Source organism: Priapulus caudatus, unplaced genomic scaffold (genome assembly GCF_000485595.1).
Source record: "Priapulus caudatus unplaced genomic scaffold, Priapulus_caudatus-5.0.1 Scaffold1340, whole genome shotgun sequence".
Lineage (NCBI taxonomy): Eukaryota > Metazoa > Priapulida > Priapulimorpha > Priapulimorphida > Priapulidae > Priapulus > Priapulus caudatus.
The window spans coordinates 56,711-74,117 of NW_014578401.1; the positions used below are offsets into that span (position 1 = coordinate 56,711).

The window sequence follows — 17,407 nt, forward strand, 5'->3', positions numbered from 1 at the left end:
CGGGTATGATGGTGCCTTGTGCACGGCGAAGAGGAGAGGTAATGGACGTGGCTGAGTGGCGGAGAGAGGAGGCCAGGAGAAGCACTACACGTGTCCGGAGGGAGGCCCGCGCGGGATGTGAACTGTGAAGCGGCGGGAGAGGAGAGGAAGAGTCCGTGGGCTGAAGAGAGCGAGGAGAGAAGAGCACTCACGTGTCCGAGGAGGCACCGGCGGATGATGGTGACCTTGTGCAGTGGCGGAGTAGAGAGAAGGAGTCGTGGCTGAGGAGAGAGAGAAGAGGAGAAGTACACTCACGTGTCCGAGAGGAGGGCGCCGCCGGGATCGATGGTGACCTTGTGCAGGCGGGCGGAGGAGAGAAGGAGTCGTGCTGAGGAGAGGGAGGAAGGAAGTCGTGCGAGGGCGAGAGAGAGGAGGAGAGCACTCACGTGTCGCGGGGAGGCGGCGGCGGGATGAGGTGAACCCTTGTGGGCAGCGGGCGAGAGGAGAGGAAGGAGTCAGTGCTGAGGAGAGGAGAGGAAGGAGTCGTGCTGAGGGAGAGAGAGGAGGAGAAGGAGAAGAGTCACTCATCAGTTCACGAGGGAGCGGCGCGCGGTATGATGGTGACCTTGTGGCAGTGCGAGCGGAGAGGAACAGGAGTCGCTAGGGCTGAAGGAGAGAAGAGGAGAAGGAAGAGCACTCACGTTTCGAGGGAGGCGCCGCGCGGAGATGGTGACCTTGGTCAGGCGGCGGGAGAGGAAAGGAAGGAGAGTGCTGGCTGAGGGCAGAGAGAGAGGAGGAGGAGGAGAGCCACTCACGTGTCCGAGGACGCCACCGCCGGGATGATGGTGACCTGTGGCAGCGGGCAGGGAGAGGAGAGGAAGGAGCGTGGCTGAGGGAGAGGAGAGGAGGCAGGAGCGAGAAGACACTTCACGTGTCGCCGGGAGGGTCCGCGCCGAAGATGATGGACCGCTTGTGCAGCGGCGGGAAGGAGAGGAACGAGTCGTGGCTGAGGAGAGAGAGGAGCGGAGAGAAGCACACACGTGTTCCGAGGGAGGCGCCCGGCAGCGGGATGATGTGGCCTTTGTGCAGCGCCGAGAGGAGAGAAGGAGTCCGTGCAGAGGGAGAGAGAGGAGGAGGAGAGAGCCCACACGTGCCGAGGGAGCGCCGCGCGGGATTGATGGGACCCTTGTGCACGGTGGAGAGGGAGAGGAAGGAGTCGTGGCTGAGGGAGAGAGAGGAGGAGGAGAAGAGCACTCACGTGTCCGAGGGAGGCGCCGCGCGGGATGATGGTGACCTTGTGCAGCGGCGGGAGAGGAGAGGAAGGAGTCGTGGCTGAGGGAGAGAAGGAGGAGGAGCAAAGACACTCACGTGTCGAGAGGCGCCGCGCGGGATGATGCTGACCTTGTGGCAGCGTGGGAGAGGAGAGAAGAGTCGTGGCTGCAGGCAAAGAGAGAAGGAAGGAGAGCACTCACGTGTCCGAGGGAGGCGCCGCGCGGGATGATGGTGACCTTGTGCAGCGGCATGCTGTCCTTGGTGTAGTACGAGACGATGGCGTGCCCGCTCTCGTGGTACGCCGTGATCTTGTTCGCGTCGTCGTCCGGGATCCGACTCTTCCTCTCCGGTCCTGCGTGCGCGCGAAGGAGGAGAAGGAGGAGGAGGAGAAGAGAAGACGGAGTTTAGACGGCAGGGGTCGAAATAAGCGATGGTCCGATGGTCCGGGGCCATCAAATAATCAGGAGGACCATCAGATTTTCAAAGTCAACGGTCCGACGGACCATTGAATATTTTGGTCCCATTTTACGGTAATTTTCTTTGAAGTTTCCACGTTCTAATATATTATTAAAGTGAATAAACAATTACTGTATCGTTTGATACATTCATTGTAGGTGAATAATTTAACCTTTTTATCACCATGTAAAATCTCTTTCTTACGCTTGCACGCCGCATTACTTTTAGAGAACAATTTGAAATTTTGGAGGACCATCTAAATTTCAAACTAGATGGTCCTGCGGACGAACTCTTTTCTCTCTCCTTATTTCTACCCCTGGACGGGCGCCGACGCTACCTCTGCAACCTCTGGGCCTCACGCTCGCTCGTGCGATGTGCCCGACTAAAGCTATCCATACGCGCTGCGGATTTTCCTCGAACGGGAAACGTCCCGCGTCGCGAAAAAAAATTCCATAAAAATTTCTTCGCTTCTCGGTTTACGTTGCACGGCAGCAGCCATCGTCTACTACTCGCGTCGCCTAGACTGGCGTTTCACACAGCCGTGTTCGTCGATCTCACATATTAAACAACCAATCAAACAAGGGACACGGAGGACTGAAATCAGCTCCACGGTGACCTACCCATGAGCACCTTGTCGCGCGCGTTCTCGAGCAAAGATGGCCGTTTCATCTGCGTACGCGCGTTGCCGCGGTTACCTACCCATGAGCACCTCGTCTGCGTACGCGCATTGCCGTGGTTACCTACCCATGAGCACCTTGTCGCATGCGCTCTCGAGCAAAGATGACCGCCTAGTCTGCATACGTGCGTTGCCGCAGTTACCTACCCATGAGCACCTTGTCGCGTGCGCTTTCGAGGTAATCCATTGGCACGGCCTCGAGTCCATCGATGGCCGCTCGCAGTGCCGCCTGGTTGACCATGTTTTCGAGGTCGGCTCCCGTAAACCCCGTCGTGCCTCGCGACAGCACGTCCATGTCGATATCTGTGGGAAACTAAACGATATAAAACCCCGTCGTGCCTCGCGACAGCACGTCCATGTCGATATCTGTGGGAAACTAAACGATATAAAACCCCGTCGTGCCCCGCAACAGCACGTCCATGTCGATATCTGTGGGAAACTAAACGATATAAAACCCCGCCGCGACTGCCTGCGACTGGCCGCCACTAGTTGCTCGAAATAGATTCTGAACAGTGGGCAACTGGACGCAACTAGTCGCTGCAACCAAAAAGATTCGCTTCCAGTTGCTCGAAATCCAGTTGCTTCCAGTCGAGTCGGCTCGCAAGCCCGACATAAGCCCCCCTTAACAGTAACAGCTGATAGAGCAAACCAGTATCCTTCTTAATGGTGCAAGGGACTCCTAGGAGGTGAGGGTAGAGAGAGGGGGAGAAGGGGAGAGGAGATGACAATACACAGCTAATAAAGCAAGCTAGTGTCCTTCTGAATGGTGCCAGACACTCTAGAATCTTCAGAGGTGAATGTAGAGGAAAGAAGAGCAATGAGGTGAGGAGGAGAAGGGAGTGGGAGCAGGGAGGAGATAAAGAGGAGGGAAGAAGAGCAATGAGGTGAGGAGGAGAAGGGAGTGGGAGCAGGGAGGAGATTAAGAGGAGGGTAGAAGAGCAATGAGGTGAGGAGAAGGAAAGGAGATGGGAGCAGGGAGAAGATTAAAGGAGGAGGAAGAAGAGCATGAGAGGTGAGAGGAGGAGTGGGAGCAGGGAGAGGAGATTAAGAGGAGGGAAGAAGAGCAATGAGTCAGGAAGAGAGAGTGGAGCAGGAAGGAGATTAAGAGGCGGTAGAAGCAATGAGGTGAGGAGGAGGAAAGAGTATGGAAGCAGGGAGGAGATAAGAGAGGGAGAAGAGCAATGAGTAGGAGGATGGAGGGAGTGGGAGCAGGAGGAGATAAAGAGGAGGTGAAGAGCAATGAGGTGAGGAGAAGGGAGTGGAAGCAGGGAGGAGATTAAGAGGAGGGTAGAAGAGCAAATAGTGATGAGGAGAGAGAGGAGTGGAGCAGGGAGGAGATTAAGAGGAGGTAGAAGAGCAATGAGGTGAGGAGGAGAAAGGGAGTGGAGCAAGGGAGAGATTAAGAGGAACGGAAGAAGAGCAATGAGATGAGAGGAGGAGATGGAGCAGGGAGGAGATAAAGAGGAGGGTAGAAGAGCAATGAGGTGAGGAGGAGAAGGGAGTGGGAGCAGGGAGGAGATAAAGAGGAGGGAAGAAGAGCATGAAGAGAGGAGGAGGGAGTGGGAGCAGGGAGGAGATTAAGAGGAGCTAGAAGAGCAATGAAGGTCGGACGAGAACGGAGTGGGACAGGGAGGAGAATAAGAGGGCGGTAGAAGAGCAATGAGAAGTGAGGAGGAGGATAGGAGTGCGGAGCAGGGACGGAACTTAAAAAAAGGAAGGAAGAAATAGCAATGAGGTCAGGAGGAGAGGAGTGGGAGGCAGGAAGGAAGATCAAAGAGGAGGTAGAAGAGCAATGTAAGTGAGGAAAGGGAGATGGGAGCAGAAGAAGGAAGATAAACAGGAGGGTAGAAGAGCAATGAGGTGAGAGAAGGGAGTGGGAGGCAGGGAGGAAAATAAGAAAGGAAAGTAGAGAGAAGCAATAAGCGGTCAGGAGAGAGAGAGTGGGAGCAGAAGAGAGAATTAAGAGGCGGGTAGAAGAGCAATGAAGTCAGAAAGGAAAAGGAAAGGGGAGTAGGAGCCAGGGAGAAAGATTAAGAGAGGAAGGAAGAGCAATAAGGTCAGGAGGCAGAAGGGAGTGGGCGCACCGGAGAAGATTAAAGAGAGGACAGACGAGAAATGAGAAAAGTGAAAAGAGGAGAGGGAGTTGGAGCAGGGAGGAAGAATTAAGAGTAAGCAACACTGGACCTAAAGACTTCGCCTGCTTGGCAGACTGTGGCTATCGCAGGCAGGAAGACCTGAGCCCCAACCCCTTCTAGTGATCACCGTCTTCCTAGCTTCAACGCTTGCCCAGAAGTAGAACTCCAATGACTCTCCTTCCGCCCTTCATAATAGTCCGGTAACGAAGAACCTGCCACCCTCCCGTCGAACCGTCACCCGGCCGCAAGCAAGCGTCCCCTGAAATCAAGCGAACGCGCGATGCCAAAAGGGTCGACTAACGCTAGCAGAGCCACCAAATACTATCAAGAGACACACCGAGACGTTTGTCAAACCTTATGCTAGCGCCATCCCTAACTTAACTAACGCTAGTAGCCCCCTAATTTGTTTAAGGGTTCTACATGCTTTGTTGCTAACTAACGCTAGCCAACTATAGCTTCATAGACACTAAGTGCGCCACCTAGGCCTCGCTAATCGCCAGGCGGCGCACACGCTAGCATCGCTACAACGAGGCAGCGCCACCTAGTCTCACTATTCTACGGCGCCACCATAGCATTCGCTAACACTGGCAGCGCCAGCTAGTTCCACTATTGGCTAGCGGCGCCTCCTAGCCCGCTACCACTACGGCGCTCGCTAGCCTCGCTAACACTAGTGCGCGGCACCTACTTGTCGAGGTCCTTCGCGGCGTTTGTTGGAGCCCACGAGCACGAAAAAATGAAACGCCCTCGTTCTGACCGGAAAGCCGCCATCTCAGGCGAGCAGCTGGTTGAAATCGTCTGGTTCGGCGTACGGGTGAAGCATGGAGCTGTGCGCTTCGCTCCCACCAGAGATCGGATTTCGTCGATGAAGATCACGCAGGAGCGCGCACGGCAACTTCGCAGTGCCTGCAAACGCGAATTAGGGTGTGAGGGTTTAGGGAATAGGTCAAGTTAGGGTTAAAGGTCAGGGGGTAGGGATCCCTCCCTGTCCGACCCGCGAAGGGAGAGAGAAACAAGCGCCCAATGCACCACCAGAGGGTCAGGGTCAGGTGAGTAGGGACTCAAGGGTAAGGGTTAGGGTGAGGATTAAGTACAGGGGTCAAGGTCGCCTCCTGTCCGAACGACCAAGACAAAGAACGAAATCAGCGGGAGAGAGGGACACGCCATGAACAAACCATAGAAGGTAAGGGTCAAGGGTCAGGGTCAGGGTTAGGTCAGGGTTAGGGAGTTAAAATACACAACTACACTCACTGAATCAGAAAATCGCGCACACTCCCTCGCTCCTGACCGCCGCGGGGGAGGACGCGGCGATGACGACCATTAAGGGGTCAGGTCAGGGTCAGGGTCAGGGTCCGGTTAAGTCAGGGGTTAGAGTTAAAAAAAAATCACAACTAGCACTACTCACTGACCAGGATCGCGCACAATACTCCTCGCTTTCCCTAGACCGACGCGGGGAGGGACGAAAAGAGCGGGACGTTGACGACCATAGGTCAGGTCAGCGGTCAGCAGTCAAGGGTTCAAATTCACAAACTAAGAGCTTACTACACACTGAACAGATCGGCAGCACGATCTCCTCACGCTCCTTCCAGACGAGGATCTCATCGAACTCAGCGCCGGCCGAGTGGAAGACGGGAGCGTCCGAGCACTCGGCCCTCGAACCAGCACAAACCAAAGCAAAACGCCGCAGCCGTCTTGCCCGTACCAAAGCGGCGGCCACCAGCAACCACGACCATTACGGAAAACAAGCTTAGCGCCGAAAACGCGAAGTACTTCTCCCGGGTAGCGGCAGGAATCGACGATCTCCGCTCGAGTCCTTTGCAGTATGGAACTCGTCGACCTGGAGCGAGGAAGGAGGAGGGGTGAGGGAGGAAGTGAGGGAGCGAGGAGAGGAGGAGAAGGATGAAGGGAGGGGAGGGAGGAGGGGTGAGGGAGAGGCGAGGGAGTAGGGAGGAGAGAGGGTGAAAGGAGAGAGGAGGAGAGGGTGACGGAGAAGGAAAGTAGAGGGAGGAAGGGGGAGGGTGAGGGAGGAGGGAGGAGGAAGGAGGGGAGGAGGGTGAGAGCGAGGGCATGAGGATGAGGAGGAGGTGAGGGAGGAGTGAGGGAGGAGGAGGCAGGGGTGGGAAGGACAAGGGTGAGGGGCCAAGAAACGAGCAAGGAGGGGGAGGAAGAGAGGAGTGAGACAGGGAGGAAAAAAAAATAATGAAGAAAAAGGAAAAAAAAAAGACACAAACAGAAAGAAAAAAACAAAAAAAAAGAAAAGGGGAAAGTGAGGGAGAGAGGGAGTGAGGGAGGAAAGAGGGTGAGGGAGAAAAGAAGAAAGAGGTGAAGATGGGTCAGTGAAGGAGGGAAAGGGGTGAAGGGAGGAGGGTGAGGGGTGGAGGGAGGAGGGTGAGAGGAGGGAGGTGAAAGGGGATGAAGGGAAAGAAAGGGATGAAGATAGGGTGACGGCGTAAGGAAGGGGTGAGGAGAGGAATGAGAGGAGGGGTGAAGGGAGGAGGAGGGGCTGAGAGCAGGAAAATGGAGGATGGGTGAGAGCGAGGAGGCAGATAGGAAGTGAGAGAGAGAGAGAGAAACCATGGAAAAAAAGCAAAAAAAAAAAAAAAGACAAAAGGGGATGAGGGGAGTAGAGAGGACGGAGGTGAGGGAGGAGGAGGGGTGAGAGGATGGGGTGGGGTGAGAGAGGAGGGAGGAGTGAGAGAGGAAGGAGGGGGGTGAGAAGGAGAGAGGAAAGAGGATGATGGAGGAAACGAGAAAGGAGGGAAGGTGAGATGCGAGAGGGAAAGCGCGTCAATTCCGCGATGACGGTGACAACGAGCTGGCGGTCAGATAGCAGCAAGATATGATGATATATAGATGATGGTAAGATGAATGATGATGATGAAATGACGATGATAGATGATGATGGTGTAGATGATGGATGATGATTGATGATGTCGTGGGTTTGAAATAAGTCATAAATGAACTTCGAAAGCTAATGGTAACGATCGAGATAATGACAACAACGATGACAGAAGGTCGATCGATCAACACGGTTATCAGCAGAAAATACAACACGGACAATTAACCTAGGTCAAGCATCAACCAACAGACCAATATAGAATGCCATAGTGATTAGAAACACTACACACCAGGGCCTAAGATAAAATATTGGCTTAGCTTCTCCCCTTTACCCGACCGAACTTGGAGCGAGCAATCTGAAGCTAAAACTCGGCAATTTTATTGAGGCGATTAAACAAAAGAACAAAAATTATTTCGTTGCGCCGCCGGAAAAAAAAATATCAATTCGGTTCCGAACAAAAAGACATATACACAAAACACCGAATATTACAATACTGAGCATACACACATCTTGTCAAATCAAAAAAGAATTTTTTTCACACTACCTACCTGATTCGGTAAGCCCAAACTGAGAAAGGCAAGTAGTGGTAGGTAAAGGGAGACAAACCATTTTTTTAAAAGGGTGCCAGTGTTTTGCAAAGGATAATTCCCATTGCTTCAAAGCCTAATTAAAGCATCTATAGCACATGAGTTTCATTACTTACGAACCGCAGGCAAGAAATTTCACAGGTGCGTCATGAAAACATGCGCAACAGCCGAAGGGGAGAATAACACGTCTATGTCCATCGGGAAGAACTATCAGTTACCGATTATCGACTATGAGACCTCTTGCCGGAACGGTGGCCGCCTGCATTATTCACAGAAGGCAATATTGTACTACTTTGCTCGCGACTGTCGGCAAATCTGGATTTAGAATCTAAATATGCTAAGGTTCGCTAAATCAACTTATGTTATGTGTTAAAAACATGTATATTACATACAATATACTATACTATATGCTATAAATATATAATATAAGTATTATTGTATGTATGTATATATAATACCATATACATATGGATCTATCTATATACATACGATATATTATAAGTGATGTGTATAATAGATGTTGATAACGTTCTAGCTATTAATCAATATTCTAGCTAGGCAGGCAAGCAGACATTTATAAGGACTCTCTTGCGCCAAAGAAGCAGTGGTGCAGCGTTGTCATTGGATATATAGCCTCCTTCTAATATAATTAGTATATTATATATAAATATATATATATATATTATATAGTATATATATATATATACATCACAGCAGCACGTGTACAATCGGAAAGCATTTATTTGTGGTTACAGACACGTTCTGTTCTGTAAACGCAACAAACTTCCGTAAAAAGCGGAGGGCCATCAGCGCACCGGGATGCCGCGCGCCCCGGGTCGTCGTTGTCGCAGTGGCGTCCCGCGCCAGGGGCAGCCGCGCTGGCTCACGCGACAAACGTTTCCCCAGCAGAGCGACGGATTGAGGATTGATCCCGCATGATGTCAGGCGATCGATGTTCAGGCGTCGAACCTCGATGCTGGCCGGCCCTGCGACTTGTCGTATGCCGACGGCAATATACCCTTCGGCACACCGCCACCGCCCCCTGGCGTGGAATAAAGACAGTTAAATGCTCTTTATTGCGACAGGCGACAGCGTTTGATATATGAAGAGCTGATTGCAAAACTGGCCTGCACTTTTATGTGTTATAGAATATGCGTGTGTGTTATGGTGTGTGGTTTTGTGTGTTGTATGTGGTTTTATGTGTTTTTATGTTTATGTGTTTTATGTGGTGAGTATATGTGTGAATAGTATTGTTATGTTATGCTGATATTGTGTATGTGTCTGTGTATATATGTTTAATATTATATGTTTTTATGTGTGTGTTTTTATGTGTTTTTTACGTGTTTTTTTTTATGAGTTTGAACGACCAGACTGTATAGTATGTGCACATAGGTACGCTGGTTAGAACTTTTTTTCTTGAATAAAGAGGCCTACAGTCATGCAAGTAAGAAGACCGCATCATAAATCATGTTAGCTTACATCCAAAACTCTTTATTTGGCCAAAAATAGCCTATATATCTATCAGCCAACATTTTAAACCCAATGCTGAACACAAGTAAATGATTTGTCAAAATAAGTAGTTTTTGTCGTTTCTCTCGATTTTCTTCAAAAATGGACCCTAGGGAGTTTGGCCAATAAGCTCTTCGATATAGATGGATGGATGGATGGATACGTTGTTAGGTAGTTAGAGTGAATTGGGTAGTTGGGTTATGTAATTGGGTTGGGTGGGTGAGGATGTGTAGATGATATAAATATAAAGCGAAACAACAGGACACAGACAGACAGACATGACGGACGGACGACGGACGACACAGCACAGACGCGACAGACAGAATGAAAGGCGGTGACAGACGGACGAGACAGACATCTACTGACGCTTTGATCTTTCCCTTCTGCTGGCGGAGACAGGCTTCTCTGGCAGCTTCCAGAATCGGCTTCAGTTCGCATTTCTTGTCCACGCTCTTGAGCAGCGTACGCGGTCGGGCTAGGCACGAACGAGAGCAGCGTCGATTAGAAACACAGCAGTCACAGATGGGGGTGGGGAGAAGGGGGGAAGGGGGAGGGTAGGAGAGGGGGGTGGGGCGATCAGAACTGACGGGCTGTGTTGATCTGTTCCGTAGGTCACGAAATTTGACGTTCGAATGTGCGTGGTGTACTGAACCCGAAACGCTATTATATTACTTCAACATACAACACACCAAAATTACACTATGCAGGGCACGAAGATTTTTTTGCACTGGCCCAGGAGAGGCCGGTGTAGTTAGTTTTTTACCAGCCCTCACAAATTTTCTAAAATAAAGATAAGACTGTTTCACTGACTCTTGCTTGTTTGAAAAATGTAGGTTGAAAAACTACCTTACACATTCACATATCAAAATTTAACAAAATCGAATGAATTTATATGGCCATTTTCATTTTTGCCAAAAAGTGGGCGTGGCTCAAAAGTAGGTCGACTGGCGTGCTCCAAAATAGGAAGTTAAAATCTCTCCCATATGAGTAACAACTGTATTCAATTTGAAACATGTGGGTCAAACGGTTCTTGAGACCCTAGTTATCGTTGACCCTAGGCAGACACTGAAACGCATAGTTAAATTTCCAAAATCTACCTAATCTGCATAATAATAAAAAAATAAAAACCTTTGTGATATGTTTTGGGGCCAGTGTCCTCATTCATTCACATACCAGAAATGAGCAAAACCCGTTGAACCTGAACTGATTTATGGCCATTTCAATTTTTGCCAAAAGGTGGACGTGGCTCGAATGTAGGACTAAGGTCGACTGGCGTGCTCCAAAATAGGACGTTGAAACCTCTCCCATAGGAGTAACAACTATATGCAATTTGAAACATGTGGGTCAAACAGTTCTTGATTTATCGTTGACCGTAGCCAATGTTGACGGACGGACGGACAGACGTACGACGGACGACACCCCATGGCAATAGCTCATCTTGACGATGTCAAGGCAAGCTAAAAATGTAGATACTCGCTAACACGGCTGAAATCACTGTCTCGGAGGGCCGGTGTTTTGTCAGTAACCAATAATTAACTAAACAACCTAAACAACCCGTATTACCCGTACTCCAAATACTTTTGCCGGCATATGCCGGTGGGCCAGCGCTAATTTTGCGCCTTGGGTACGTACGCACCTTCGCGTCTTTCGCGGCGCTCGTTAGACCCGTCAGCTGGCCGAGCATCTGTATCTTCGTCGTCGTCGTCGTCTCGTCGTCAGCTTCCCCCGAGAGTCGCGTCACGCGCTCCGACCGATTTGTCTTGAAGTATCGCCGCTGGTCCGTCACGATGCCCCGTCTCTGCTCTGCAAGGGTGAAAGTAGGTGGGAAAAATTATACGGTAAAAGTAGCAGGCAAGAGTAGGATGCAAAACTAGCAGGAAAAAGTAGCACCGAGAAGTAGGAGGTAAAATTAGTAGACAAAGTTAGCAGGAAAAATTAGCAGGTAAAGTAGGAGACAAGAGTCGGAGGCAAAAATAGCAGGGAAAAGTAGGACGCTAAAGTAAGAGGCAAAAGTAAGAGGCAAATATAGGAGGCTAACCGAATTCGCACGTGCTACGTACAAAAACGCCGACCTAGCGGCAGTTCATTACCAAGCATCGTTCTCAGAAGATCCCCATGCAAACACCGAACGATCGCCCACGCGCTAGAGTTGCCAGTTAATCATGCCAACCCGCTCGGCAACGACCGTCAACGATGGCGTGTCAAGGAGCAACTCACGTCTGTCAGCGTTGTTGAAGAGCGGTCGCAGCAGAACGTCGCAGTCCACGTGTGCGTACGCCGCGCCCGCCGCCGCCGCCGAAGCCGCCGCAAACCCGTGCTTGTTCTCGAAGAACGACGCCCCGGACACGTGTGACACCTGCTGCCACTGCGGCCGCAGCGCGGGCGGTGCGAGCGCGGCTAGCAGGCGCTCACGTATCCGCCGCAGCTCGGCTAGACCAAGCTCCGTGCACTGCTCCAACGCCTGACGAAGAAAAAACCTGGAGGTAAGATGGATGTATGCTCATAACCTCATAAATAGACCAAGCTCCGTGCACTGCTCCAATGCCTGACGAAGCAAAAACACCCCCCCCCCCCGGAGGTCAGAGTCCGGTGTAAGCTCATCACCTCATAAATATTAGTCTTCAAAGACGAGGGGACTATATCGAAGACAAAAAGAGACAAAGTTAATCAAATAGACAGATCAAGGAACATAATATCAAATCGTCCAGGTTTTTTGGATTTTTAACTAGTTGAGAAACAATCTTATCAGGTAAGAATTTGACGATACGTTTAGTCCCGTTAGTTCTTACTTTTAATGTAAAAAAATGGCAACAAAAATTTTACACATTTTACCATAGAAAATTCGTGACGTAGTCAATTTAAACGATAGGTGAACAACACCGCACGAGCGAACCGTCCCAGCAAGCAACCCCCCATGAGTTAAACGACGCCAGGGTCAAGGAGCTAAATATAACAAGGAGAGGAAGCGGATTGGCTGTGTGCTTTTCGCCTCAAGGGCGCCATCTATGGACCATAATCAGCTGAAACGGCTGTGCAGACCGAACACAGAGACAATAGAACACTGATCTGTTCTAGGGTCTCTGCCGAACCCCAATTTGGGCCAGATATGGCGGCGCTTCCTCTCCTTGTTATATTTAGCTCCTTGGCCAGGGTAAGTCCTTAACCATACTCGATAAACTTCGGACGATCGCGACGTAAACTCTAGATACCATACTAGTAAAGGTAACCTGCAGTGAATCAAACGCTGGGTGAACTTTACTGTAAGATAGATATAATATCCTCTCAAAGGTCAACTTAGGGGGGGGGGCACTTCTTTGCCTGCCGTCAGGACTTGGCGGCAACGGCGGCGGAAGCGACCTCGCTTTGGATAAAGTTTACGCCACAAGTATACTCTCGCAAACTAACCCACCGCTATACATCAACGCAAGGTAAGGTTTACCGTACTATCTTGTAAACCCTCATCAGGCAACACCTCACATTAGTTAAACACTTTGTAAAGTTCACGGTACCAGTTCGCAAACTCTCCTAAGGTATCCCACCATCGCGAGGCAAAGTTCCCCGTACCAGCAACCCCCCCACCCCCACCCTCTTAACTTCCAATACCTAGCAGATAACCTCTCTATTGCTGGCCGGCCTGGCAGGTGGCGCCGATAGTCCTAACCCCGATCGCGCCCTCAGGACTTGGCGGCGGCGACCTTGCCCTCAGGACTTGGCGGCGGCGACCTCGCCCTCAGGACTTGGCGGCGGCGACCTTGCGCTTGCGCTCGGTAAGGTCGCCTCCCTCGATGGCGAGCTTGATCTCGTCGAAGTCGAGCGTCTCGTAGCGGAGAAGCGCGTCGGCTAGGTTGCGGTGCTCCCGCGCGTGGCGGCTGAGGATGTGCCGCGCGCGCTCGTACGACTCCTGAAACAACAACGGAGGCGCCCTCTGTAAACAACGGTGGCGCTCTCTGTAAACAATGGTGGCGCCCTCTGTAAACAACGGTGGCACCCTCTGTGAAGATGGAAGGGAGGCAGGACACGTGGCGGCGGCGACGGAATCGGTCACAGTTTCGGTAAGTTTTAGCAGAGTACGGTCAGCGTTCGGGGCGTGTGCAGCAGTGGAACCAGTCTCGCTCTACCCCCTCCCTCCTCCTTCCTCCCCCTCCCTCCTCACTCCCTCCGCCTTCCTCCCCCTCTCCCTCCTCGGCCTCCCCCTGCGCGCGCGACTCACCCCTAGCAATCTTTTCATCTCAGCGTCGATGAGCTCCTAACGTTCGTCACTTTTTTCGCCAAATAAGACTTTCAATCGCCAGATTACTAATTTGTTCGCCATTGGCGAATTGGCGAGTGGGTAGCGAGGGCCCTGTATATATATATATTGTGTATGTATAGTGGCAGCATTAACAATTTGCTAGCTATTACCCCAGACCGATAAATTGTACCGTACCCTATAAATTTTTATGATCTGATGCTATTCTAGAATAGCTCCAACGCCCGATGAAAAAACCCTGCAGAGGTAAGACCGGTGTACGTACAGTGGCAGTATTAATAATTTGCTAGTTATACCTATACCAATAGGCCCAATCCTAGTTTAACATTCCGGATTACTTTAGCACATATGCGATCTACAGGGGTAGTAATTAACTTTTGAACACGGGAGTCCAACGGACTCCCTGCCCTCAAAAAGATGGGAGTCCGCAGCACAATGAGGGAGTCCGCAGTCTGAAGTTTAAAATTAAAGATATTAACAATAACATGTGCTTATTTTTAAGATTCATGCAGTTGCACGTCTGCCAAATTTTCTTTGGACTTTTACTGAAAAAATACGGTAATTCCGCAAGGCCGTGGCGTCCTCTGGAATGAACTAGTTAGAATGGCAGAATTTTCAGGGAGTCACACGGACTCCTGCATATATGTCAAATCAGGGAGTCCGACAGTAAATCAGGGAGTATTTGACTCCGGACTCCCGTTAATTTCGCACCCCGGATCTAGATATATCGGCATTCCAAACTAGGATTGAACATTAACATCTATGTCAAAAGAAAGCAATGAGTAAAGTCTAGAGTACAGCCCAACATCGCACAATTAAGGCAATAGCAACACGTCGGTTTCTTTAATGTTGTAGATGGAATTTTTGGCGAACGAGCGATTTTTATTCCGATTACCACTTCGAAGCTTCGGCTGAGCTGTGGGTCAGACGTGACGGCGGCAGTGCAAGTTGCATCGTTTTTCCTGTGACATCGCTTCAGCATGTGTGGTGTGCTGCCGGCATTGCGCGCCGAGTTACTCAGCACAGTGGCAACGTTGGATAGCTGATACACGGCCTGGAAAAATTTCAAACACGAATGAATCCTCCTATTTTTCTTCATATTTGTTGTTCGATTCATTTGTGATCTTACAGATGTCCTTTTAGTTCTGCTCATAGGGTCTATGTACCCCAGGGTACTGCCGGAACGTACCCTGGGTACGGTCCGGTATACCGGAACGTACCCTGGTCACTATTTGATATGGTTAGGGTTAGGATTAGGATTACTATTACTATTAGGGTTAGGGTTCGGGTTAGGGTTAGGGTTAGGGAGTAGGCGTAGGCGACTCCCTAGACTCGTTAGTGGAGTAGGCGAGGTACGGTCCGGCATATAATATAGTACCAGGGTACGTTCCGGTATACCGGACCGTACCCAGGGTACGTTCCGGCAGTACCCCGGGGGACATAGACCCTATCAGTATCAGTATCAGCTTTAGCTTTAGATAAAGTAGATCATTCTTCTTGGGCAACATAAAGAGTAAAACCGCAAATATTAAAAACAAACTATTTCAGAGGGTATAGGCAATTGAACAACTTTATAGTTGAGATAGTGTGACCGACTCTTGAACTTGAAGTTGAAGAGAAAACGTTAGGTACACATCATATGCCATGGTACGGTACCTACACATCAGATTTCATAGACATAGAATCTACCGACCAATTCCGACTTTGACTCGAGTGAAGGCAGGTGGCTTACCTGAGATTGCAGGCTGCTAAAGCTATACATGGTTTGAGCAGAACCCTTTCAGAAACTAGAATAATGTGGCGACGTCAATTTCCAAATAATACTTCCCTACGTGCAAGGGATATTCTTACATCAGACCATATCAAATGAAACAGGATAATGTGTAACCTGCCATATTGGAAACTAAACTCGGACGACACGACCGGTCACCGGGTATATCAAACTAGCATGTTATACGGACACATCTATGGTGCACCTCCGTCACTCACGGTCGCGCCGACGAAGTCACTGAGTTTTGACATATGTAGTGACGAGTATTAAAGGTATTTACTCCCCCACAGACCAATGTAGATGCTGTTACATGATCAAAGGCCAATGGCAACATGTACCGTACACAATGTAAGATGATGAACGATGTACACAATCTGGCAAAGTTGGTGTGATACCGCATGCGCAATATCTCACCAGAGGAGTTATACTTTGTGTCTGATGAATATGCATTTAAAATGGTTAGGGGGTATCTCAGCATAGATTTCCCGAATAAACCTTTATCAGTAGGCCTAGACCTGTGTTTATAATTAGGAGAGCGCCCTAGCATTTAGTGTACAAAACATCTACATTATGCCCTCGCGTCCTTCCCCTTATGTTACGTTATGTTCTCGTACTTGTCGGTGTCCACTACACGGGATATAATGACAAGGTAGTAAGTGCCTTCAGGGATAAACCCAATAAACAAACAGGTGCATAATGATTATGTAAGTGCAATGCAACTGGTGTCCTTTTAAAGTGGGTTCGCGTGCATGTGGGAGTGAAGACTTGACTTAAAAATGTCAACGTCCGTTGCTTCCACAACACCCACGGGTAGGTTAATTGTTCCAGATTGGAATCATCCGGTGAAAAAAGAAAATTTGAATGCGTTGTTGTTGCAGTGCAGGTGCCGAAATTTGTGGGGGTTTTTCGATCTGGTACCTGACATCACCGGGATCAGATATCTATTCGCCGGTATTGCTATGAGGTGGTTTACAACCTTATACATCACTATACACTCGAGGTAAAGCATCTACGATACATAAGTTGTTGCCACCCGAGTTGGTCCTTAAGAGCTGACGTACTGCTATATCGCCCATAGGTGTTTGTAACAAATATTGCAGATCTGTTTTGTATCATTTCTAGCTTATATTTATATTTCTCTTGGTGTGGGTCCCACACTGATGAACACCTTGCCTCCCTTGTCCCTCGCTCAGCCTTCTTCTTCTACCGCACCCAGCTATCTTTCCTGCTGCATCCCCTCTCCCCCTCAGCAAGCTATATTATGAAGTTTTCCTCAGACGGCACTGCACGCCTAACACGTTGCGCGCGCATGCGCAATATCTCTCGAGAGAAATCGTATTTTGCAAAGATTATGCATTTAAAATCAAGAGGAGTTATCCTAGCATAGATTTATATGATAATAATATTCGCATCAGTAGACATCATTTAAGAAATAGGAGGAAGACTTTGCATGTAAGTTCCCCGCTGCGTATACCTACGGGCGTCATGCAGCACAGAATTTTTGTAGGCTATAAACGTGACGAAAATGAGTTTGTGGACAAAATCATTGTCTAACACAACATCAATCTAGTTCACGAAAACTCATTTTGTGCACAAAACTCAATTTCTGTTCACAAAACTCAGCTTTTGTGCACAAAAACCTCAATTCTGTCTCACAAAAGTCAATTTGTGAACACAAAACTCAATTCTCGTCAATCCTGTCCACAAAAACTCAATTTTGTGAACACAAAACGACTCATTTCTGTCATCCTGTCCCCACAAAACTCAATTTTGTGAAGCACAAAACTCATTCTGCAATGCCTGTCCACCAAAACTCAATTTTGTGAACACAAAACTCAAATTCTGTCCAACATGTCCACAAACTCAATTTTGTCAAGCGTCATTTGCATATGTTTCGAATTTTGTGGCCCAAATATGCGCACACGCATGTAAGAAGG

The 17,407-nt window shown here is 49.5% G+C and overlaps 1 protein-coding gene across 1 annotated transcript in view; it reads right to left on the reverse strand.

Moving 5' to 3' along the window:
* The window catches only part of LOC106816300, a 19,106-nt gene extending 3,519 nt beyond the window's left edge, over positions 1–15,587 (reverse strand). The window contains exons 1-4 of the mRNA XM_014820881.1: positions 15,432–15,587; positions 14,595–14,753; positions 11,668–11,911; positions 11,087–11,253 (exon numbers count right to left, since the gene is read on the reverse strand). Coding sequence (XP_014676367.1) covers positions 11,087–11,253; positions 11,668–11,911; positions 14,595–14,753; positions 15,432–15,461 — 600 coding nt within the window. The 5' untranslated portion in view covers positions 15,462–15,587. The remainder of the gene's footprint in view (positions 1–11,086; positions 11,254–11,667; positions 11,912–14,594; positions 14,754–15,431) is intronic.
* Between the last annotated feature and the right edge of the window lie 1,820 nt (positions 15,588–17,407).